At 37.3% G+C, this 23,500-nt stretch overlaps 3 protein-coding genes and 1 non-coding gene across 7 annotated transcripts in view; 3 read left to right on the forward strand and 1 right to left on the reverse strand.

The window, feature by feature from the left end:
* The window catches only part of LOC107670860 (PDZ domain-containing protein 8-like), a 44,504-nt gene extending 37,826 nt beyond the window's left edge, over positions 1 to 6,678 (reverse strand). Inside the window, exon 1 of the mRNA XM_016463641.1 lies at positions 5,615 to 6,678. Coding sequence (XP_016319127.1) covers positions 5,615 to 6,507 — 893 coding nt within the window. The 5' untranslated portion in view covers positions 6,508 to 6,678. The remainder of the gene's footprint in view (positions 1 to 5,614) is intronic.
* A 4,845-nt stretch (positions 6,679 to 11,523) lies between these two features.
* trnal-caa (transfer RNA leucine (anticodon CAA)) lies at positions 11,524 to 11,633 on the forward strand. The gene is made up of 2 exons: positions 11,524 to 11,561; positions 11,588 to 11,633. It is a non-coding gene; the product is annotated as a tRNA-Leu (tRNA).
* Positions 11,634 to 12,004: 371 nt separating this feature from the next.
* On the forward strand, positions 12,005 to 15,292 carry LOC107670821 (peroxisomal membrane protein PEX13-like). Its single transcript, XM_016463588.1, has 4 exons — positions 12,005 to 12,185; positions 12,613 to 13,334; positions 14,271 to 14,393; positions 14,606 to 15,292. The coding sequence occupies exons 1-4, from the start codon at positions 12,115 to 12,117 to the stop codon at positions 14,944 to 14,946; spliced, it is 1,257 nt and encodes a 418-aa protein (XP_016319074.1). The 5' UTR covers positions 12,005 to 12,114; the 3' UTR covers positions 14,947 to 15,292.
* Positions 15,293 to 17,485: 2,193 nt separating this feature from the next.
* LOC107670870 (uncharacterized protein KIAA1841-like) overlaps positions 17,486 to 23,500 on the forward strand; it is an 11,639-nt gene continuing 5,624 nt past the window's right edge. For 2 of the 4 annotated variants that reach the window (XM_016463659.1, XM_016463662.1), the window contains exons 1-10: positions 17,486 to 18,007; positions 18,377 to 18,528; positions 19,273 to 19,462; positions 19,552 to 19,645; positions 19,731 to 19,978; positions 20,221 to 20,279; positions 20,639 to 20,799; positions 21,196 to 21,282; positions 22,082 to 22,192; positions 22,390 to 22,514. In XM_016463659.1, the coding sequence (XP_016319145.1) occupies positions 17,956 to 18,007; positions 18,377 to 18,528; positions 19,273 to 19,462; positions 19,552 to 19,645; positions 19,731 to 19,978; positions 20,221 to 20,279; positions 20,639 to 20,799; positions 21,196 to 21,282; positions 22,082 to 22,192; positions 22,390 to 22,514 (1,279 nt within the window). In that variant the 5' untranslated portion in view covers positions 17,486 to 17,955. The remainder of the gene's footprint in view (positions 18,008 to 18,376; positions 18,529 to 19,272; positions 19,463 to 19,551; positions 19,646 to 19,730; positions 19,979 to 20,220; positions 20,280 to 20,638; positions 20,800 to 21,195; positions 21,283 to 22,081; positions 22,193 to 22,389; positions 22,515 to 23,500) is intronic. The other 2 variants (XM_016463660.1, XM_016463661.1) reach the window with 2 other exon arrangements.

A 23,500-nucleotide genomic window follows, 5' to 3' on the forward strand; every position in this document is an offset into this window, starting at 1 on the left:
TTACTAGGTTTTATTAAGTTACAGCTACTTTCAAGGCAAATAAAACAATTTACTTATTGTTTTGAGTGACACTTACTTAAAATAAGCAGTGAGAGGCAGCAGTGCACTAATATGTTGCTAATGTGCAACATAACAACAGAAGAAGAAAAGAAAAATAATCTTAATAGACTTTTCACCCATTTCTTCCATGTCTGCAGTTATCTTTCAGTAGTTGCATTCACTCGTTTCCCAAAGTCATCTTGAATGTTGAATTCTCAATACAACTGAAATATTTGAGAGAACATCACATAAGCTAACTTCATAAATTGATGTTGATTTTCCTGAAATGTGGGGTTTTTTAAATTCACCATTATAGTGATTAGCGTTCCCTTTGTTTGGGCACTTTGAACTTGGTTTATGTTACTATAATTTTCTTCCTGTTAATGCAGCAATGCATCATGAAGTCAGAGTTATTTGGTTTCAAGGGAAGAAAAGTAATAAATAGGTTGCTTTTAGAAGGTGACCTATTCTACAAAATAGTGGATTACTCAGTAAATATACATCTGTGACATTTAATATTTTCGCTTTCATCACTATATATGTTTGTCTTTCTACAGAAAAATATCAACAAAATCAAAAATTTGAGCCGGGGACCTCTGGTTGATTTGACACAGAATAAATAACCCAATGAAATATCCATTATTGGCTGGTATATATGCAATACATTTTAAAACACAATCTCTAATATTGGCCAATTACCAATATGGTACCAATATCGTGCATCCATGTGAAATAGATTAATGGTTATTTCACAGACAAAACAACATAGCTTTTCACATGGATATCCACTTAATGTGCTATAGGTGCCTCAAACTAAATCTATCAAACATTTGATACCAATTTTTGAGGAAAAAAACATGTTATTGTTGTATTAAAGTGTATTGTCATGTCAGCTTTTATTTAGTGGCAGATAAAGCTTACATATAAAATGTGTCCATCTTACAAAACAAGTCCTTCAAAGTTTGTCCTGACAAACAATGCTGTCTCATGACATTAAAAAGTGGGCATTACAGCCAAGGGAGTGCTTACAATATTGACATTTTGGTGGTTCTTCGTCCTTCAATAAATACCCATGAGTCGCAAACACTGTGTCCTTAATCCTGGAAGTAAAGCCAGCCAATCAGATCTGGAGCTGGTGATTTCAGTCAGCGCTCGTCATACACTTATGCAAACAAAAATGGCATCTCACTTTAAATCTAGGTTACTAGTTAATCATGACACATCTCAATTCCTGTTTGATCTGAATGTGCTCCACAGGAAGAAGCTGTAAGCTGACAGTTTCAAACAAGTGCAGCTGACAGTTTCTCCAGCAAGGGGCATTTAAAAAGCCAAACTCCATCACTGTCACACAGATGGATGGATGGATTGAATGCCGTGTCTTTTTCTACTGAGAATGTGTTTCTCTAATGCCTCTGAGGAACTGGACCATTAAATCAGCACAGTCAGGAAAATTTGTCCAGATCCTCGCTCAAGGGCATGCAGCTGATAGGGGCCTCTCAGTAACTCTTTTGTACAGATCAACACCCCAACTGGGACTTTACTGAACAATCATACAGAGTCGCTCCATCTTTGAGAACACACTCTAAAAAATGCTGGGTAAATACAACCCAGTGCTGGGCAAAATAGGGACAAACCCAGCAATTGGGCTGTTTTGACCCAGCGGTTGGGTTACTACCCAGAAGGTTGGGTTAAACATTTAACCAAACCGCTGGGTCAAAACAGCCTAATTGCTGGGTTTGTCCCTATTTTACCCAGCACTGGGTTGTATTTAACCTAGCATTTTTTAGAGTGCAGAAGGTGTCATATATCAATAACAGCTAGACACGCAAACACACCAGACATGACATCAACTGGTGTAACCGGAGAACTGTACGGGTTAATCGTTAGAGATCACAAAAACGCATTCTTACGCACACACAACATGCACCATATATCCAACATCTACAACATCTGAGAACATCATTCATAATTTATTTGTGATAACAGAACCACTAAAGATGGGAAGGGAGAAACCTTCTCAATTGGTTCCCTAATTACAACATCCTGAGAAACAGTAATGCCTGAAGAACAAGTAAACGCATATAAACAAATGCACATTTCTGACTTTCAAGTTTTGCCCATCTGTGACATGGAGCCCATCCAGGATGCACCAGATGACGTCATACTGTCTTGGGTTTTTATAAACACCCCCACAGGTACAGAGAGCAGGACTCCTGTACACTGAATAACTTATAATAAACATTTCTATACTTAGTTTAGACTATTTTATTTCAAGTATTATTCAGCATTCAACAGTAAGCCATAGTGGGTTAATTCTGTTCTTTACACACATTGTATCTGACATATCTCCCAATATTGCAGACCTTTCATGACACTGCTACAGATAAAGATGGCAATTTCACTTTAAACAGAGTTAAGACCTCCTGTCATCCTGCTTTTGAGGACTGTTAAGATCTACATTTGGACAAAGGAGCTGGATAAGCATAATAGGCTGTCCTCTACACAATAACAGAAGGTGTTTGCTGAGGAAAGAACATTTCCCTGCATGAAAATGCCCTTTACATTGACTCACTGAATCAGTGCAAACGCAGCGTTTATGTAAAATGTGCAATGGTCCAAAAAGTCAAAAGTATTTTGCATTTTAGTAATTTAATAAAAAATGTTTAACATTTTTACTTATATTGAAAAAAAGTCATCAATATTTTTTTTTCTCAAAAGAGAGACTTTGAAAAATAAATAAATAAATACATACCATTTAAAAGTTGTGTCACTGAGTTTTAGACAATATTTTTTATAAATAAGGATACATTAAATGGAAGACAGTAAATAATGTTACAGTAAAAGTAATATATTTTTTATATAAATGCAGTTAATAAGCAACTAGTTAACAGTGAGAGAATTGGTCCCCTATACTAAAGTGTTACCAAAATATTTCTTGAGCAGCAAATCAACATATTAGAATGATTTCTGAAAGATCATGTGACACTGAAAACTGGAGTAATGGCTACTAAAAATTCAGCTTTGCCATCACAGGAAAAAATGACAATTTAAAATATATTAAAATAGAAAACTGCAGTATGGGTAGCATTCCAAAAAACAAAACCCTAAAAAAAAGTTATCTCATCCTTTCCAATAATCATTTCAACTTTCGATCAAAAGTCAATCTTTTTTTCATCCTGGTGACGCACAAAACAGCCATCTAAAATACAGAAATACAGCAAATCTACTGATTTGTCATCCCATATTTATTGTCACAGTATATTAAAACCACACTATGTAATTCAAGTCTCTGGCAGTTTTGTCCACATACACAAACACACACACACACACACTTGTCCTGTTCTGAACACCTCCTCCATCTGTGACACTTTCATCCCACACAGGGACGACTGAAACGGATTGTGGCCTGCCCGCTTGTTTTGTCCCTGGGCCATGCTGTCTGCTTTTTAAACAAAGTTCCCACTCACACACTTGTTTAAAAGAGAATATTGTCAGCTCCTTAACGTCACCTCCCACGTGACAAATTAAACAGTAAGTACTTTTCATCTCAGCCTTAAAACAAACACCATTAAACTCCGAAGCGGTAAAACATGACTAGTGCATGAGTGCTGTATCCATCCACACACATAAAGAGAAAAAATATCTCATCTCAAACACCAATGAAGTGATTCCAACTTTTGGGAAGATGCCAATACTGAGAAAATGAGTGTGTCATTTAATCTCTCACAACATTGAGAAGTTCTTTCCCTTTGGGTAATGTAAAGCGTTTAGCTTCAGTAAGTTTGCTGCCGGCTGTGCTTGTGTGCTGTGATGACTAGAACTCTTTAGCTCTGCAGCACGCGTCCTTATGGTATATACCAGAGGGCACGGCATCAATGCCAGGATGCTGAATCCAAAGGAAAGAGAGAAACATTATGAAAAGAAGTCTCTGATGAAGTCTAAACTCTCCGTACTAGTATTAAGACACTCTAATCAATAGTTAAGTGCATGTGACATTTAACAGAGAGCGCAGTGATCTAATTCACCACTCACAATCCCAGCTGTGCGGGGTCAAAGTTCAAATGTACCATTTGACACAGATTAAATTTATCTCACTGTTTGTGCCTTCTACAGACACTACAATTAACTTAATGGGTAAAAATCACAGGGTGGCGCTCAATGCTGTGTTTGACTTTGTGATTTGCACATTATGTTCATATCGATTGTACACAGACACAGTATGTCAACAAAAACCAGCAATGTAACTGATGAGCAAAAAACAACATTTCTGATGAGCAAAGAAATGAGCAAAGACCATTCTGTGCACCTGCTGACTTACAAAGACAATGCTAAACCTAAAGAATCTACAACTTTTTTTTTCCACTTTCAAAGCACACACACTCACTGAGATGTCTTAATGTTTATTGGCAAACAAACGTTTTAGGTGTGCCAAGTAATGCTGAGTAATAGAGAGCAGCGAGGTGTAGATGGATGAATCCTGCAAGCAATCAATCCACAGCTTGGTTGAACGGTGGCTTAGTCACAGACAGTATATTTTTCTTGGCTAAAAACAGGAAGTAACAAAAGTCTCTGAGTTGTTTTCACTTTTAATGGTCAGGAATATGCGCACAGTAAAGGAAATCGTGATTGAATGGGGAAGATGGCCTCCATTTCCAGTTTCACCCTGGGAAAATGAAGCACACTTGCTGTTCTCAATACATGACTCTACCAATCAGCTCAGTTATTGCAGTGCCACAGTACTTCTGTCTGTTCACTTTTCACAACACCATTCAGACATGAACACACACTACCGGTTTCACAACCTCTTGAGACTCTTCATGTGCAGTCAAAGCAATGCTCAGATAATAGCTTGAGAGATATCTTTTACAGATAATTACACTTTTCAACTTAATAACGGATCTAATGATAATTGCCACCATTTAGGAGGTCTCTAAATAAAATTATCCAATAACGGTAAATTACTTAATGTGTTGTTTGAAAGGTCTTTCATTCTGCAGTGAGACATTGTTGCTTAACTGTCTAGATGGTAATAATTAACAAATATTATGGCATGAATAATAGAAATAACAATAATAGTTATTATAAAAGAAACTGTTATCATTACATTAAAACAATAACAAAATGTTATAATAATAACTTTTTATTTTACATATAAAATGATTATATTAGTAGTAGCATTAGTATTATTTGTAGTAGCAGTATTGCTGCTGCTTCTTTCTAAAAAAGTTCATTTTTATCTTCTTTTATATTGACCAGTTTTAATGTGTCAAATATCAGGAGAAATAATTAACACATTTTTGAAATACCTTAAAATTTGTCTGATATACTATTTAACAAAAAAGAATCGGTATCAGAATAAAAAACAGATCTAGTTGAACCCTGTCCAACATCACAGCTGAAAAATAACAATGCAGGGAATTAATTTTGGGATCATCTGTAATTATTTATCTTCAGGACCCCTAACTTTGACTGTTCTGCCAAAGCTGAGGACATTCACTTCAGACCTGAGACCCCAGATGAACTTCAGGCAAGGGACAGACGAGAATCCTACAGCAGTAAGACACTGAGACATTACCTTATTTTGTAGTTCGGTAAAGTGTGCTTCTTCTTGATAACTCTCTTGAGCTGATTGACTATGATGGAGGTGAGCTGGGGCAGAGGACGGCCCTCAAACTGAGACTTCACCTCGAAGTCTATGAGCGGGTCCTCCAGAAATGAGAAGGACCAGTGCGTGAAAGGCGTGCGGGTGAACTGCAGCTTCAGGCGGCCTGCCACTCGGGTCATCTTCACAAACAGATAAGCCGATTTCCCGAATACCAAATCGACATCGATGGCCAGATGAAAGCCTCCGTTATATTCTAAGTCAACCTCGAAATTGAGCTCCTCTGGCATGTTGTCTTCATTGAGAGCCACCGGCTTCATGAGTCTGGCGGTTTTGAAGACGGGCACTGAGTTGCCCAGAGAGAAATCCCGCAGACTGAGCCCCTCCAGCAGACGCCCGGCGGTCTTGGTCTGGAGGAACTCCTCAAACTCTACCTTTATCTTTTTGGTGATCCAGTACCTGACGACTGGGGTGTCTCGGAGCTCGCGGAATAAGAACAGAAATATGGCATTGAGGAAATCGCATGTCTCTGCTTTGGAGGTGTGCTGAGGGTCGCTCAATGAAGGCGGTGGCGGTGGCGAGGACGGCTGCTGTTTGGGGCTGCTGCCTGGGACGGTGGTCTCTTGCTGCTTGGGAGAAGCGGCCTCTGGTTGTTTGGAGGTAGACGCTGTGACACCTGATTGTTGCTGCGTTGATTCGGCTTGTTGGTTGCTAAAGTAATCCTTCAGTGCGGGATCAGGAACTGCTTTGACATACTGAACTGTCCTAGCGATAGGCTCGGGGCTCCTCCGGTACAACAGTAAGAGCTGCAGAAGGAGCGTGACGATGGCCCCGGAGAAGGCAGAAATTAATATCAGGTATATCATTTTCGGATCCCCCGCTGCTGCGTGCGGGTTAAAGTGTACTCATGTTCCGCTGTCAACGCGATTAAACAAAAGCGAGTTCCACCTGGCCGCTCACAAAGCTGCCATATCATCTGCTCCTTTCCTGGGCTTCGGAAACTGCCGCTGATTGGTGGAACGTAACCTCGCGTCAACGCGCTGGAAGTCCTGCGTCACGACGGCATCTGCCGGGCAGCGACCGAATGGCTGTGATCGCGACAAATAATGCATAAAATTGTCACAAGAAACGCACTGGAACGTTGTATGCTGAATATTGATTATTCATGTGTATTTTGTTATTATGACAATGAAACCATTTTTTTTTTTTTTCATTTATTTTTCCATAAAATAGCCTATATGCAAAATGATGTTTTGAACTGACAAATATCATAAAAAGGGAACTAAATGTAGTTTTTTAACTCAGTGGAAATTATGATATAATGCAAAGGCCATGAGAAAAAAAAACATATACATTTATTAAATATGAAGTTCCGTACATTAAATCAAACAATGTGGCTCCAAACCATTTTTATTTAATAAATGAACGTGAAATGTTTTGCATTGTAGGCTACCGCCGCTCCCTATACGCAGAGTACGCAGTTTGCATAAGGCACCAACTCCCAGGGGGGGCACCATACCAGTTGCTCAAAAAAACTTTCGTTCTATATTAATATTAAAATTAACATATACATATACATAAATAAAAATCTAAAGATGAATATATATATAAATATATATATATATATATATATATATATATTAAGAAGCAACATGTGTGTACGATAATTTCAGAATTTTGTGAAACTTCAAATGGTGGTAATTGTAATCATAGGGCTTCTTCTATACTAATTCATCTAGCTGTGGATCCTACGTCTTCCGTGCCCTGCTTTTAAATGAGCACTATGTTGTGGTCCAGTACCACCGCTTCCTATATGCAGAGTACGCAGTTTGCGTAGGGCACCAACTCCCGGGCTCGCATCGCATGTTTGTGGCTGAATGCAAATGATCATAATTGATGGACAACTATGCGGAGAAAAGACATCAGCGATCCGGCTCAGAGAAAAGAAAAGGAAAAAAAATGAAGGCCGTGCATCACTTTCAGGTAGCCTACATTCATAATCCTGTGAAACTTTTTTGGCTGTTGACGTTAATAAAGTGTTTTAATGTCGGTGATAATTTAACCACCAACAACGCACCTAATATTCTCTCTGACTTTCCATGTTCCCTTACAAAAATTAGCCAAAAATCATGGTTCTTGTAGCCATGGGTGGTAACCACGAATTAACCATGGTTTTGTTACTTCAAATAATAGTTCACAAAGAAGTATTAAGATAATATTTTTTGTGGTTATAAATTCAGACCTAAGCCAACAACAGCCTTTAAAATGACTTAAAATGCATTATATAAAACAATGAGGCAATAATGATTGGTTAATTAATAATTAAGTGGTTTCATTGAATAACACTGTTAAAATACATAATGTAATACAAAGTAAACAATTTATGCACATTACATATTATTTCAAATGCTTGCAAAGGGAACCAAAGGCCAGGTAACTGCTGCTGTTACACTTACAGGACGATCAAGTCCTTCAATATTGACCAAACATTTAATTCAAATACTCACTTAATCTTTCATTTTTGGCCACCTTTTTGCAAAAGAAATGCGACAGCCTCAATAATTTCTTTAACAAAAACATGTGGACATCACAACCCTTACAAAAACGTAACCATGTTTTTATCGTAAAACTACTTAGTTTTCTTTTGTGTGATTTCTGAATGCTTGAGACTATAAAATCAATCAGACAACTGTATTAATAACATAATAGCCATAGGTAACTGTCTAGAGCTACAATTGTTATTTGTAAATAATACAATATAATTACAATTTATTTATTTAATTACTTTTATATTTTATTAAAGTTATATTTTGACCCCATAGTAGGTCTTTTTTTACATCCATAATATTTGGGGGAGGGGGCACAACAATAGCAGAAGCTTAGGGCACCCATTTGGCCAGCCCTGGCTGTATTGATCATTAAAGTAGCACCATTTTCTACTACAATTTTTAGATGTTATTATTTCCTCTCTGGAACCTTTATTAGGCCTATTATTATTATTATTATTAAAATGTACTGCTTATATAATTTACCTAGTTAAAAAGTTGCATATTATTATGGAACATTTCGCATTGTGTTGCTTATGATAATATGCATATATTTTAAATAAATAAATAAACAAACAAACAAACCGCACCTTTGAGATTAATGGGTTGAGGAGTCCTAATACATAAGTCTTAAACTGTGAAATGACAGTTTTAGTGATGCATTATTACTGCATAACTCTTTTAGCTTGGAGACTTTTTTTATATTATATTATTTTATTTTATTACTGCAAATATCTATTCATTAATATTATCTTTGACAAAATAAATCCCTGTCTGCTGAGAAATTTAATCTTGCCCAGACAGTCATATTTCGTGCAATGCACATGCTGTATTTAGGCCTACATTTGCAAGTGACATTTTGAACAGAAATGGACAGAGGCATTTACGTGACCTAAACAGCTTTCTCAAAACTTTACCGAGCCTAATCTGCTCAAAAAACCCACTTTCTAATACTGAGTCAGGGAACTGCTTCTGAGGACTGTTTAGTTCTCAGACAATAGCAGTGCATATGTTTAAAGTGCCCCTATTATGGGTAATGAAAGATTCATATTTTGGTTTTGGGAGTCCCCAACAACAGGTTGACATGAATGTAAGGTCAAAAAACACTTTCATTGTCTTATAATATGCATTTATTTTTACCTTACTTGCTCAACGACTCCCAAACGATTCGCTCAACAGTTCATTTGTCCAAACCCCTCCTTTGCGTGACGCTAATCTGCAGTGATTGGTCAGATTGGTCTCATTTCCATTTCATCGTGCCTGTAATGCCTGATAAAGCAGCGTTTGTGATGCTTTGTGTACAGCGTTACCGGGGAAACAGCTATTTTACCGTGCCAAAAGCGGCACCTAGTGGCAAAGAATGAATTTGCATTTTAATTCAGACCAACGCGAAAAAACCAACAAGTGGGCGGGCAATATGCTAATGTTTAATGTTGACGTCAACATGAAACGGCTTGGGATTCGTTTTAAAAACGACTCGTTTCAATGATTCAGAGTCGACTCTTTCTTTTGAGAGACAATAACTTTATACACGGCGCACTTTCAGATTTAAAACTTTGCAGGATGTTTTCATTCACTTAGAGCTGTGTTACACACTGCATGAACGGTCATTTTCAAAAATCCATAATAGGGGCACTTTAACCACTGGGTGTGCAGCCATTAACTTGATTGATACAATTAATCCCCATGTTGGCTGGCAGCAAATACCCTCTCACAAATCCTGTTTGATCTGTTTCACTGCTGCAGGAGATCTGATCTATTTCAGTCCAGAGACGCACATTTATAATAGATTACAATAGTGGTAAACTAAATTCAAACTGGGGTGAACATTACTCCAGCTCCATCTTGTGGACTGTCAAAGATAGTGCTGAACAAAACGAACATACAGTAGGGCCTTTAATGCAATAAGCGTTATATGATTATCCTGTATTTACTATCATGTGATGTACTGTGGTTTAAAGGAACACTCCACTATTTTTGAAAATAGGCGCTGCGTAATATTATTGCGCCTGCTGCACCCATGGTACAGCAGCAAAGTTCCTTGATTATTACGCCGGAATGAGAGTATAGTTCCTAGCCATTTCGGCCTATAACATTTTCAACTTCTTAGTACACAATGTAACTACAGAAGAGTCAAGTTTTAAATAGGAAAAATATAGAAACTCTTTGGTCATTTTTGAGCGAGATGCTAACGGTCTAATCAGATTCAATGATCTATGCTAAGCTACAGCTAAAAGTGCTACCGCCAGACCCAGAGATCAGCTGAATGGATTCGAAAACGGTTCAACTCAACTGTTTAACTCTAGGGGAGTTGGAAAATGAGCCTATTTTCAAAAATAGTGGAGTGTTCCTTTAAGTTGTATGGTTTAAGTTAACATGTGACTATATATAAATTGATATAAATAATTAGCACGCAATAAATACTGAAAGGGGTTGTGTTTGTCACTTTTTTTAGATGATCAAAGTTCAAATCATAAAATATATATTTTTAGGATGGAGTTTGATGATGAAAGTTTGGGTCTGGAGGGTAAAGCAATAGACATTAATGAATTTGAATTTTTTTTAAACAAACATAATTATTAGATCCATGTTGCACAGAGTGATTTATCATAATCTTCTAAGATTGCTGAAATCGTACAGTCTGTACAAGGCTTTAGGGATTCGTCCAATCGTAATTTTCAGAGGTTTCTGGTCTCTGAATGGAGTCGTGGGTTCAAATATTCGTTCGTTTTTACCGGCTCTGACTATAGGGGGCTCCAAAGTCACAACACTACATACAGTTGCTTTAAACAACACTATGTATTCTCAATTTACAGACGTGACAAAAACGTTAAAATCCCACTTCTACTAAGAGATGTGAAATAAAAACACTGTTATATGCTTATTTTTAAAATATGACTTAAGCAATATAGAATGTGTTCTCAAATTATAAATGTGACAAATCTCAATCACTTGACAAAAACTAGGATTCCCAATTCTACTGGTCTTTATCATGCTGTCAGAATGGCTGAGCGATAAGGCGCCAGACTTGAAGTTTCGACTTTCTAAGAGAATGAGGCTTCTGGTTTCCGAATAGGGGCGTGGGTTCAAATCCCACTTCTGACAAGGGTCTTTACAGTGACAGAACTCGAAATAAAAATACCATATGCTTATTTTTAAAATATGACTTAAGCAGTATAGCATGTGTTCTCTAACCGAGACGTTTTCAGTTTTTAATATATTATGTTTACAAATGATTTCAAAATGAATATTTCAAAATTCCTACATAGAATTTAAATGATACAGTTTGGATTCCCAAATGAATTGTACCAATATACATCGGATGCTCAACGTACTGTCAGAATGGCCGAGCGGTCTAAGGCGCCAGACTCAAGGTTTCGACCTTCTCAGAGAATGAGGCTTCTGGTCTCCGAATGGAGGCGTGGGTTCAAATCCCACTTCTGACAAGGGTCTTTTACTGTGACAGAACTCGTCGTAAAACGAGGTTTATTCACGCAGAACGTCGTGTGCTAGAGAGCAATGTCAAATCTACAACAGCTCAAAAGCAGTCACGTCTCACTGTCACGATTTTCATGTAAAAAAGAAAAAGAAGAAAGTATTAGTCAGTGATTTGCTTTATGTGCAGCGTCAGACGAGTAAGAATCCAGTTTAAATCATTTTAGTGGCAGATCACCTGAAATACATATTGAATTTATTCACCTCGTACACATTAGTGTAGTTATTTATTATTGGTTAAAGATTACAACAACATGGCAAAAACAGAAAGAAGCACATTGCAATCGATCAGTGATAGATTGCTTTAGTCTCGCGTCGCAAAACAGTCAGAACGATGTGAAGGAGCGATTGCTTTGTCTGGCGAATGGGCCAGTTTATGTTCTGAGGTTAGTTGCTCAGTGGAGCTCGACTTTGGTCTGAAATAATAAAATAATGGCTCAGCCTCCACCAAAACCATGGGAAAGGCGAATCCCTGGAACCATGACTGCACCACTAAACTATCGGTTCGTAAAAATTCGCCTTATTTTGGTCAGAATGTCCAAAAGACGAAGTGTAGGAATGCTAGCAAGCCTGTTAGCTATCGAGTATATATGCGAAATATATTTACTTGACAAATCGGTCTGTGGTTATACAATTAATAAGTATGATCATAAGTTTGGTGTTAACGCGAAACTGAGAAAAATACTGTCTAGTTGTTTTGACACTTTTACTCGCTAACGAGTTACGCAAACTTAATGCTTGGCTCGTGCTCGAGCACGTCAAGTGTTTGTATGCGAGTGTCAAAGTTCACTCCAACATACCCATGTTGTATTTTGTCTTTTACTGTTAAATATACATTTATTTGAACTTTCAACGGTGTTATTATTATTATTGATCTTATTTATATACTGTGTTTCATTTCACTCTGCTTTTTTTTATATATATATCTAGCTCAACTGACTTTGGATCAGTATCACAAAGTGGGCCATCAGTGTCTGGTCCTCCGGTCCTAACACGTATGACACCACCCATCCCTCCAAGACCCGTTCAACAGGCATACCGCCCTACATACAGCTCATTTCCCTCCTCATACAGCCCTTATGGGAGCTCCATTTATGGGGGCTACAGCCCCTACAGCTACAGTGGTTATGGAGTTGGAGGGGGCATAGGTTATAACCGCTATAACCAAATGGACGACATCCCACCCAGCCGCTTTGTCCAGCAGGCAGAGGAGGGCAGCCGTGGAGCATTTCAGTCCATTGAAAGCATTGTCCACGCCTTCTCGTCGGTCAGCATGATGATGGATGCTACTTTCTCTGCTGTCTATAACAGCTTCCGTGCTGTTCTGGATGTGGCCAATCACTTCTCCCGCTTGCGCATACATTTCACAAAAGTGCTGTCTGCTTTCGCCTTGGTTAGGACCCTTAGATACCTATATCGCAGGCTGCAGAGGCTGCTGGGGTTGCGTCAGGATTCAGAGGTGGATGACTTGTGGGCGGACAGCACCGCTTCCTCCATGGTGTCTGCTTCAGGAACCAGAGGAGCAGGGATAGACGATCCCAGAGCGAATTCTGTCAAATCATGGCCCATTTTCTTGTTTCTTGCTGTAGTTCTTGGAGGGCCGTATTTGATCTGGAAGCTTTTGCGGTCTGCTGAGGGTCCTGAGGAAAATGGTAAGACATTTTTCTCCCTTCCTGTTCTGTCTGTTCTCATCTAAACTGCACACACTCTTTTCACCATTTTTGGTCTGACATGAGACTAATTAAAGAAAACCAAGGATACCTTTGCTTTATTGTTCACCATTTATTGTTTATTTGTTTGTGAGGGTGGTGAAAGTTTTAGAGACCACTATTATGCTGAATATATATGATTGCTATTTATATTTTGGCTTTAACGTGGGACTATAGGAACAGTTTTGAGAATGATTTACACTACCATTCAAAAGATTTGGGTCAGTAAGATTTTTTTTTTAATAAATTAAAACTTTTATTCAGCAAGGATGCATTTATTATGACAGTTAAGACATTTATATTATGTTACAAAAGATTTCTGTTTTAAATAATTAGGATAAATAAATTAAATTAATTAGTTAAAATAAAAATAGCTTTCCATTCATCAGAGAATCCTTAAAAAATGTGTAACAGTTTCCACAATTATATCAAGCAGCACAACTGTTTACAACATTGATAATATGATGAAATGTTTCTTGAGCAGCAAATCAGCATAATATTAGAATCATTTCTGAAGGACCATGTGACACTGAAGACTGGAGTAATGTCTGCTTAAAATTTAGCATTACCATCACAGGAATCATTTTTAAATATTAAAATAGAAAGCAGGTATTGTAATATTAATAAAATGGTAATAATATTCTGCGATATTACTGTATTTTTTATCAAATGCAAAATATTATAATCAATTACAAAACCACATTTTTAAATTTGATCATTCAGAAATGCACATCTTTAGCAGCAGCCTATAGAAAATATTGTGTGACCTAAATGTGTTTGTATGTAGTTTTTTTTTTTATGTGTCTGAATATGTAGCTGCGTCTGTATGTTTGTGCTAGATGGAAGTTCTGAAGCATGTGTCTGTGTTGTATTTTATAGCCACTAACTGGGCAAGTGGGGAAGATGACCATGTGGTAGCACGAGCCGAGTATGACTTCACAGCTGCATCTGAAGAAGAGATCTCTCTACAGGCTGGAGAAATGCTTAATCTTGCCCCTAAAGGTAAAAGAACAAGAAAAATTCGGAACATAAGTGTACTTAAACACTTTGATGTGCAAAAAAACACTAGCTAGTGTGGCAGCTTCTCATATTAAACAATGTAATATTTTAAATTTGACTGATGTCAAGCATATTGATACCATGTACCTTTTGTCCTAGGTATTATAAACACCGACTTACAGCTTGTACTCAGTGTATTTCACTCTTATTTTCAGAACAACAGCCCAGGGTGCGTGGCTGGCTCTTAGCCAGCGTGGATGGGCAGACCACTGGCCTCGTACCTGCCAACTACGTCAAAGTGTTGGGCCGGAGGAGAGGCAGAAAGCATGCAGAATTAGAGAGGATGGCACAGAACCTTCCTGCACCTCAAACTGCTCTGGCTACAGCTTCTGTTCCCAACTCCAGGCTGGCGGTCCCTGCCACATCAGTTCCAGATGAGCTGCTGGAGTCTGTTTATGGTGAAACACAAGGCCTTCATGCTGCCCTGGAGGTGCAGCCTTCCACAAACAACAACAGTGATACTGTAGTGATAACCTCAGAAAAGATGGACTTATGAATAATTTGTATGTGCGGGAAGGTGTGTGTCTTGGTGGGACAAAAAAAGTGTATCCTTCATTAGAATGTATCACTTTCACCTCTTTATAACATCTAAAAAAAGGTGAGGAACAAATGAAAAACGGAGGTGTTGTGGAGGGGAGGTCATTTTCCTTTATAATGTATGAACTGCATAATTCCACAAATTTCAGTAGATTGTTAGGTTCAAAGACATTACCAATATTTGTTCACATTTTCTTTCTTCAACAAAAATATTGGGTATTTCAACATGATAGTTTGTACGATTGTGTTAATAAGAGCCATTCATTTTTTTTTTTATAATTATTAGGAAAAATTGATTAAATTTGATTTGATACGCTCGCATCAAGCATAAAATGTTACAAATATGTTGTCATTCAAGCATACACAGTTAAAGGGTTAGTTCACCCAAAAATGAAAATTAGCCTGTTATTCATTGCAGTCAGCGGGTGTTGCAGTTGAACAGTCTACAAGTCGTCAAATAAAGCACACGCATTCATAATAAAACGTGCCTCACACGGCACCGGGGGGGGTGAATAAAGGCCTTATGTAGTGAATCCATGCGTTTTTGTAAGAAAATATCCATATTTCAAACGTAATAAACACTTTTCTCTCACTTCCGTTATCTTTCATACGCGGATGGCGTTCCAGCGGAAGGCGTATGACGTATCAGCAGCGCGCGCGCCTCTGAGATATGCTAGTTTCGCAAGTCTGTTTATAGGAGCAAAGGAAGCAAAGTTTCCTTACTTTAGCAAAGGAAAACCAGTCTCCTCTTGGCTTATATCAAAATCCTCCAAAACATTTTTCTTTGCAAATCTTCGGTTTGTACTTTTAATTTGTGATCGGCGTTTTGTTTTGTTGTCTCTCCGCGTTTGTCATTAATCACGCAACGCCGACGTGCTACATCATCCGCCGGCACGGCTTCCGCGTATGACAGTTGGCGGAAGTGATATTAAAGTGTTTATTACGTTTGAAATATGGATATTTTTCTTACAAAAATGCATGGATTCACTACAGAAGGCCTTTATTCACCCCCCGGAGCCGCGTGAAGCACGTTTTATTATGAATGCACATGCTTTATTTAAACAACTTGTGGACTGTTCAACTGCAACACCCGCTGACTGCAATGATAGAGCTTGGAATAGCCAGGACAATTTTTAATATAACTCCGACTCGTCTGAAAGAAGAAAGTCATATACACCTAGGATGCTTTGAGGGTGAGTAAAACACAAGCTAATTTTCATTTTTGGGTGAACTAACCCTTTAATGCATCTGATTAGTTTAAATTGTGAGTTCTCATATCAATCTAAATCTATAATGTAGTGTTTATCACGAATTTCTCCTAATGTAAGAGTTTTAGATTACTGTTCATCTTTCTGCAATGTGAATATTTAATATTTTAAGTTGTGTTGTATCAAAGATTAGTTTGTGCATCTTTCTGTGTTTTCAGGCTTGTTTGTTTTTTTCATACCACTAACACAATGTGCAATTATGTAAATACGAGCAATTATTTTGCCAGTAAATGCTTAAAAATGTATCTCCTGTCATTTATAATGTTCCTGCATTTTCAAGATTACAGAAAATTACTGATTGACATTTAGCTGGGTAAGAAAATGAGGTGCATTTGTAAATAAAAATGTGTTTCACTGCAGCTCTACTAACAGTTACTCTGCTGTCAAAAGTTTGGGGTCAGTAAGATTGTTTTAATATTTTTGAAAAATGTCTCATGCTCACTGAGGCTGCATTTATTTATTTAAAATGTAGAACAAAAAAGATAAAGTCAGCAGTCATATCTGATGAAGAGAACTGAAAAAGTCCCCTTTTTAGTCTTTTTTCTATATTTTTAGAGCTGTGGTGTGCCGACGTTATCTCTTTTTTTATTTCTTTTTTAGGTTGTTTTTGTCCGAGCACCCACTTTGAGCAATTTGCCAGTGATGTGTGTGCTTTTGTTTTGTGTTTGCTGAGTTTTAAAAGTATAGTAAAAACAGAAATATTGTGAATTATTACCACAATTTAAAGATTTCTATTTTAATATATTTTAAAATGTAATATATTCCAGTGATGGCACAGCTGAAATTTCAGCAGCCATTACTCCAGTCTTAAATGTAACATGATCCTGTATTTATCATTTTTTTGTGGAAACCATGTTACATTTTTTCATGGTTCACTGATAAATAGCAAGATCAAAAGAACAGCGTTTATTTAAAATAGAAATTTTAACATTAAAAATGTCTTTACTGTCACGTTTTTAACAATTGTGTTTTTTGCTGAATAAAAGCATTAGTTTCTCTTTTTTAAATCCTACTAACCTCAAAACTGTTAAACGGTATATGCACAAATTTAATCCATGGCTGTATCCCTGTCTAAAAATGAGCGTTTAGTCTGTCAGCATATCTACAGTGCTATTTGTCTTTAAGCAGTTTCATTGACTTGATTATAGAGATTATGCATTTGGGTTTGTCTGGGCCCCATATTAAAAACAGAATCCCATCAATCAAATGGAATGTTTGGGATGTCGCCTGGCAACGGCCACGCCGGCGCGCACTTACTGCACTGCGGCACCGGAAATAGAGAGCAGAGCACAGCGGCTGAGCAGGGGATGTAGAGATAATCCTCTTCCACGCGTAGCCTTTAATCGTTTTTGTCAGTGTCCTCTTTCATGCTCGGGTCGGCAAACTTTGGCATTCCGTCACATCGCAGCAGACAGCGGAGAGAGGAGGGACACTGCAGCGCGAGCATCATCATGATGGCACACGCGCTCCGAGCTCCGTGCGTGAGATCTCTGGCATTTTAACAAGAGGAGAGAGACGGATGTGGGTAGTCATGCCCACCAAATCTGCGAATTTCACGCTTAATATTTGTTTTTATTATTATTTGTATATGCTGTGTGGATGTGAACTTTACTTGTTTCCCCGGATGAAATCAAAGTAAGCCACAGCATCTCTGTTGATGATACTCAAATCCAGCCCTTTATCAGCACCGCTCAGCTGGAATGAAAGAAGAGCATTGTTACCAGAGGAAACAGCGCATAAATCTGGAACAGGGTAAACTGATTGTGTGTGTATTAGCTTAGCATTTCACAGGGTGATTCGACACAAAACGTGGGGAGTGCCACGATCTGTTATTTATTATGCTAGCTAAGCATTTTTACAGCTGCACACAATGAACATTCTTGCTGCAAACGGTATATTGTCTTAGCACTGTTAGTTTTTGTTGCATCTGAGCTCATAACATCACTTTACCAGATCAAATGCGACAGCTGTCATTCTCTCAGTTTGTCCCTTGTTTCTCTGAAATTCAATACAAAGGGACGGTAGAGAGCTAGTCGATGCTAATTATCAAGATTATTCTTAAAATATAAACTTTTTTTTTTTTTTTTTACAATAGATGATAGTTTTCTTCCTTTTTCGCAGAAATGAATCGTCTGTGCTCTGTTAATAATAACTTTCCATATGATAACAACCTCCTGGTGCTGGACATGGTCCTGAGCTCACTATGGGCTTCATCTCAGCCAATCAACTGGGAGAATGTTGCCAAGTTGGTCCCAGGGTTCACCCCTAAAGAGGTAAGAGAAATGAGGACCTTTAATATATAAACCAACTATATTTGCTATGTTATAAACTATAAAAACTATATTCTTGGTTTTAAAAAAGTAATTATTCATATTTTACCACAGACTATGATGAAATAAACAAAGGATGAGAAAGAAAAACAAACTATTTCCATTGTTGTGTGAAAATGTTTTATATAGATATTTACAGATATTAGCCTATAGTGATAGATATAGACATTTATATAGTTGTAGGGTCATTTCTATCACAGCCAACATTGTTTTATCTAAAGTTAGTATACTTGGTTACCAAATAAACAAAAGCATCAGTAAATCAGTGAGCATGCTTGAAATGAAATATGGGACATGGAATGTGATTAATGTCTAGTCAAGTTGTAATTTAGTAAAACAAAATAATAATAATAATAATAATAATGCACAAGTGTGAAAAAATATATAATTGGTTATGTTGAATGCCTGTGAATTTAACCTTAGTAAGAAAAAAATGTAATTTGTGCTATTATTCTACAACTATTTAATACAAATATTTAATATAATAATCCAAAATATATTTAAAAATATAATAAATATACTGTAATAAAATATTTAATATTATAACAATAATATTGTACATCACAAAATGCTGTCAAACACGGTGCATACATTTGACAGTTTAACACCCACACTTTTCACACAAAGATCCAGAAGTTTCTCAGCAAATGTTTAACTTGTTCAGCTTCTCCTCATATATTTTTATAGTGTGCGCAAAGGTTTGAAGAGTTAAAGACTACAGGCAGTTTCCCTCATGTTGATGACCAGTGTAACCCACTGACCAGCGCAGTGAGCTCTCCATCGGAACCCTTTTCCACCTACATCAAATCCAATTTATTAGACATTACCGTAGATACAGGTGAACCACCGTCCAATCAGGCCACTCACTCAGAGTCAGGTGAGTCAGTGGGTGGGGTCTGGATAAAAAATATCCAATGTGTCATTTAATGCTGGATTACACCGTAATATACTGAATTATATATTCAGGCCTCACTGTTATCTCTACTGGTCGTGGAGCCTCTGCAGAGAGTGAGATTGCAGATCCTGCCAAGAAGATTGAGAAAACAGAAGGGAATAAAATGTGAGGCACATTCACACCAATCAGGCCATCAATGTATCGTCTTCTGCTAATAATGACCGTCTATTTTTAATTTCCTTTCACATAGCCCCAACATGGTAATCCACGTTTGTGATGAGGCAAAGAACCTGAAGCAGGACTTTGTGTGTCCAAGGAACCTTCTGGTAAAAGAGATGCGTTACTTTGAAGAGTATCTTTCTGTGGACCCACAGCGCTGGGACGAGGTGGACATTTCTGTCCACTGTGACGTCCAGATCTTCGACTGGCTCATGAACTACGTCAAGAGTCACAACACTGAACATTCGCATGGAAAACACATGGACAAACCCAAACTGGGTAATTGTCTTTTGGTAACTATTTAAGATGTTCTGTGTGTGTTTACGGTTGTGTTTTTAATTTCTATAATCAAAGATACCATCAGAGGTGTTGTGTAATGTGTGTTCTCTGACCTGGCTGAATGGTGTTTGTAAGTGGTGGATGGTGTTTCATGTGTTTGTAAACGGTTATGCGTTGGCTGTGAGTTTGATGTTTCGCTGTTTGTGATGTTGTCGGTTATGTTATGTGGTGTTTGGTTGCAGAGCACAGCAATGTCATCTCAATCCTGATCTCCTCCGAGTTCTTGAAGATGGAAACTTTAGTAAGTGTTGTGAGGGGTGACGATGTTTTGGGTAATGTAGTAAGTGTGCTCTGAGCTGGGTGACCTTTCGGTAATAGTGCATGATGCATGATGGCTGTTTCATAATTTGTGTTTGTCTATACACTGCCCAGACAAGCACTAATGAGACACACAATTGTAATTTTGAGGAAAGACCTGGTGAATTTTGATGACTTTTTGTGCTTGGAGAAAATGATCAATAATCAGATCATTATTATTATCCAAAAACTTGTCTGAGCAGTGTGCAGAAAGCATGTTGGTTTATCTCATCAGAAGTTATTCATCCAATTGTTAAATGGGCTTCAGGGGTTTGATTATCATTGTGTTTTGTGGATCTGAAGGTTGAGGAGTGTATCCAGTATTGTCACAAACATATGAGTGCCATCATAGCAACGCCGTGCAATATGAACTGCATCAACAACAACCTGGCTGGATGCATCGCTGATCTGTTCAGCCACAATGAGGCAGATGACCTCAAGGACAAAAAAGATAAATTCAAAAGGTGAGAACAGCACATACATGAAACAGAAACATAATTATGTAAAGGTGGTGGATATTTATTGGCTATAACAGTCTCTTGTGCTCACCAAGACTGGATTTATTTGCATTTATTTGATACGGTTAAAGCTGTAATATTGTGAAATATTACAACAGTTTAAAATAACTTGCAACACTGCATTTTCAGAATAATAAGAAGATACATCTCTTTACTGTTGCTTTCAATCAATTTAGTTAATTTTTCTTAATAAAAGCATCCATTTCTTAAAAAAAAAGAATCTTACCCAAACTTTTGAATGGTAGTGTACAGATAATATAATTTTTAATACAATAATGTTCATATAAGATACATATAAGTATTCCACTATTTTATTTGTGTTGATTTGTACTTTCTCACCAGTAAACTGTTTCAGAAGAAGATCGAGAGATTATTTGATCATGGTTATCAGAATCACGATTCCCCTGGTAACGCATCTACTCTGTACAGGTGAGAGACTTTTGCATTGCAGTGCAAGCTATAATACTGTATTAGCATGATAATAGCATGATGTAGTGTTGTCACGGTACCAAAATTTCAGTATTCGGTACCGATACCAGTGAAAATCCACGGTTCTCAGTACCAATTTCGGTACCAAAGCAAAACACAAAAACATGCTAATTGAACAACATTTTTATTAATAACGTTAAACAAAAATTAAATGTACAAAACCAATGCCATTCTTTATACTTATTTAAAATTGTTTCAAGTTTTTCCACAAGCAATAAAAGTATGAAAAAAGTAAACAAGTTTCACCCAAAAGTTTAGTCATAGTTCTGCTGCCACTGAAAAACATCTGTAAACTGTTGTCTGTTTTAGGGTTTGCTGGTGTTTTCAGGATCTTCCTCAGTCTGCAGCTGTAAAAGGAAAATATAATATACTTCAGTAAAGCAATGGGCTGAGTCTGACCAAATGCAACATTAGATCATTGACACCAGCTAAAATATAACGTTTCAGTAAATAACAAACCTCAGCTTTTATAAGAAATTTAGATAAGACTGCAAATATTAAGTGTTTTAATATTAATCAAATAGATGGAAACTGTAGTATTAAAAACACTTTACAATAAGATTTTATTTGTTAGATAACATGACCTAACAACGACTTGGTACCGAAATACCGGGTCTTTTGACAACACTAGCATTATGTATTATTGTATAGACATGCAGTGGAAGTATTGTAAATGATTCTTCTGATGCAATAAAGTGGATTTCAGTGTAGTAATTTAATGTTGTGGTTCTTTCTCCAGATGTGGACTTTGCCTTAAGCTTTTAACCAAAGAAACTGAGAGAAAAATCCCTTGTGTTCCAAACAAAATCAACATAGATGCCCGAGGAAACATTGTATTCACTCACACCAGGTTATATAAGACACTGTATTTTAATCACATACACATAAAGTGTTTAAAACACTCTATCATTGAAGTTTTATGTTCCAAATGCCTACTATATATTCCAGACTTATACACTCGCGCGCGCGCGCGCACACACACACACACACACACACACACACGTACACATATATGATGACATGTTGGTAATTGTGGTGTGTCTGTAGACATAAGGCCTGGGAGGTACATGAGTTTGTGAATGGGCTTTATGAAGAGTTGAAGTCCTGGGTACTGGTCTACTGGAGGATCTGGGGCACAATCAACTTCCTTACCTGTTCACGCTGCAAACAGGTAAACAAATGTGTACTTCACAAATCATAATTTAAGACTTTAGTACAGGGCAGGAAGATTTAAAGGAATAATTCACACAAAAATGAAAATGTGCTGAAAATGTACTCACCCTCAGACCATCCAAGATGCAGATGAGTTCAATTTGAAACAGATTTGGAGAAATTTAGCATTACATCACTTGCATACCACTGGATCCTCTAAAGTGAATGGGTGCCGTCATAATGAGTTCAAACTGGATAAAAACATCACAATAATCCATCCAAATAATTCAAAGTCATCTACATGACACCAGGCCATCAATTAATGGCTTGTGATGTGAAAAGCTGCATGTTCATAGGAAACAAATCCATCATTAATGTGTTTTAAATTAAAACTGTCCGAAATTCCAGTCCATAGTCCATAACGCTTCCACCAGTGAAAAATCCACCGTCCTTTCCCCATTGTCCTATCATATCAAAGTCCATCAACATATTTGTTTGTTTTCAGTTGTAAATGGTGCTTGATCTATGCATATTTCTCTCCTGGTTCAGATGAGACAACATTTTCACTGGAGAAAGCAATATTATGGAGAGGACTATCCATAATAGCTGGAAGCAACAGTGGGATTTAAAAAAACATCTTAATGATGAATTCATTTGTTACAAACACACAGCCTTTTGCTTCATATATGTTAATTGATGGACTGGAGTCATGTGGATTATTAAGATGCTTTCTCATTCTGATGGCACCCATTCACTGCAGAGGATCCATTAGTGAGCAAGTGATGTAATTTCTCCAGATCTGTTCTTATGAAGAAACAAACTCATATATATGTTAAATGGCATGAGGTTAGTACACTTCCAGCAAATTTTCATTTTTGGGTGAACTTTTTCTTTAATTATGGACATCGAGTATGTATATATATTGATTGGTTGGCTGCCACCTTGAGTAATTTAAAAATAAAAATGGGAAATAAGTGCATGTTGTATCATCTTGGCAGGCATTCCT

Source organism: Sinocyclocheilus anshuiensis, unplaced genomic scaffold (genome assembly GCF_001515605.1).
Source record: "Sinocyclocheilus anshuiensis isolate Anshui unplaced genomic scaffold, SAMN03320099.WGS_v1.1 scaffold784, whole genome shotgun sequence".
NCBI classification, from domain to species: domain Eukaryota; kingdom Metazoa; phylum Chordata; class Actinopteri; order Cypriniformes; family Cyprinidae; genus Sinocyclocheilus; species Sinocyclocheilus anshuiensis.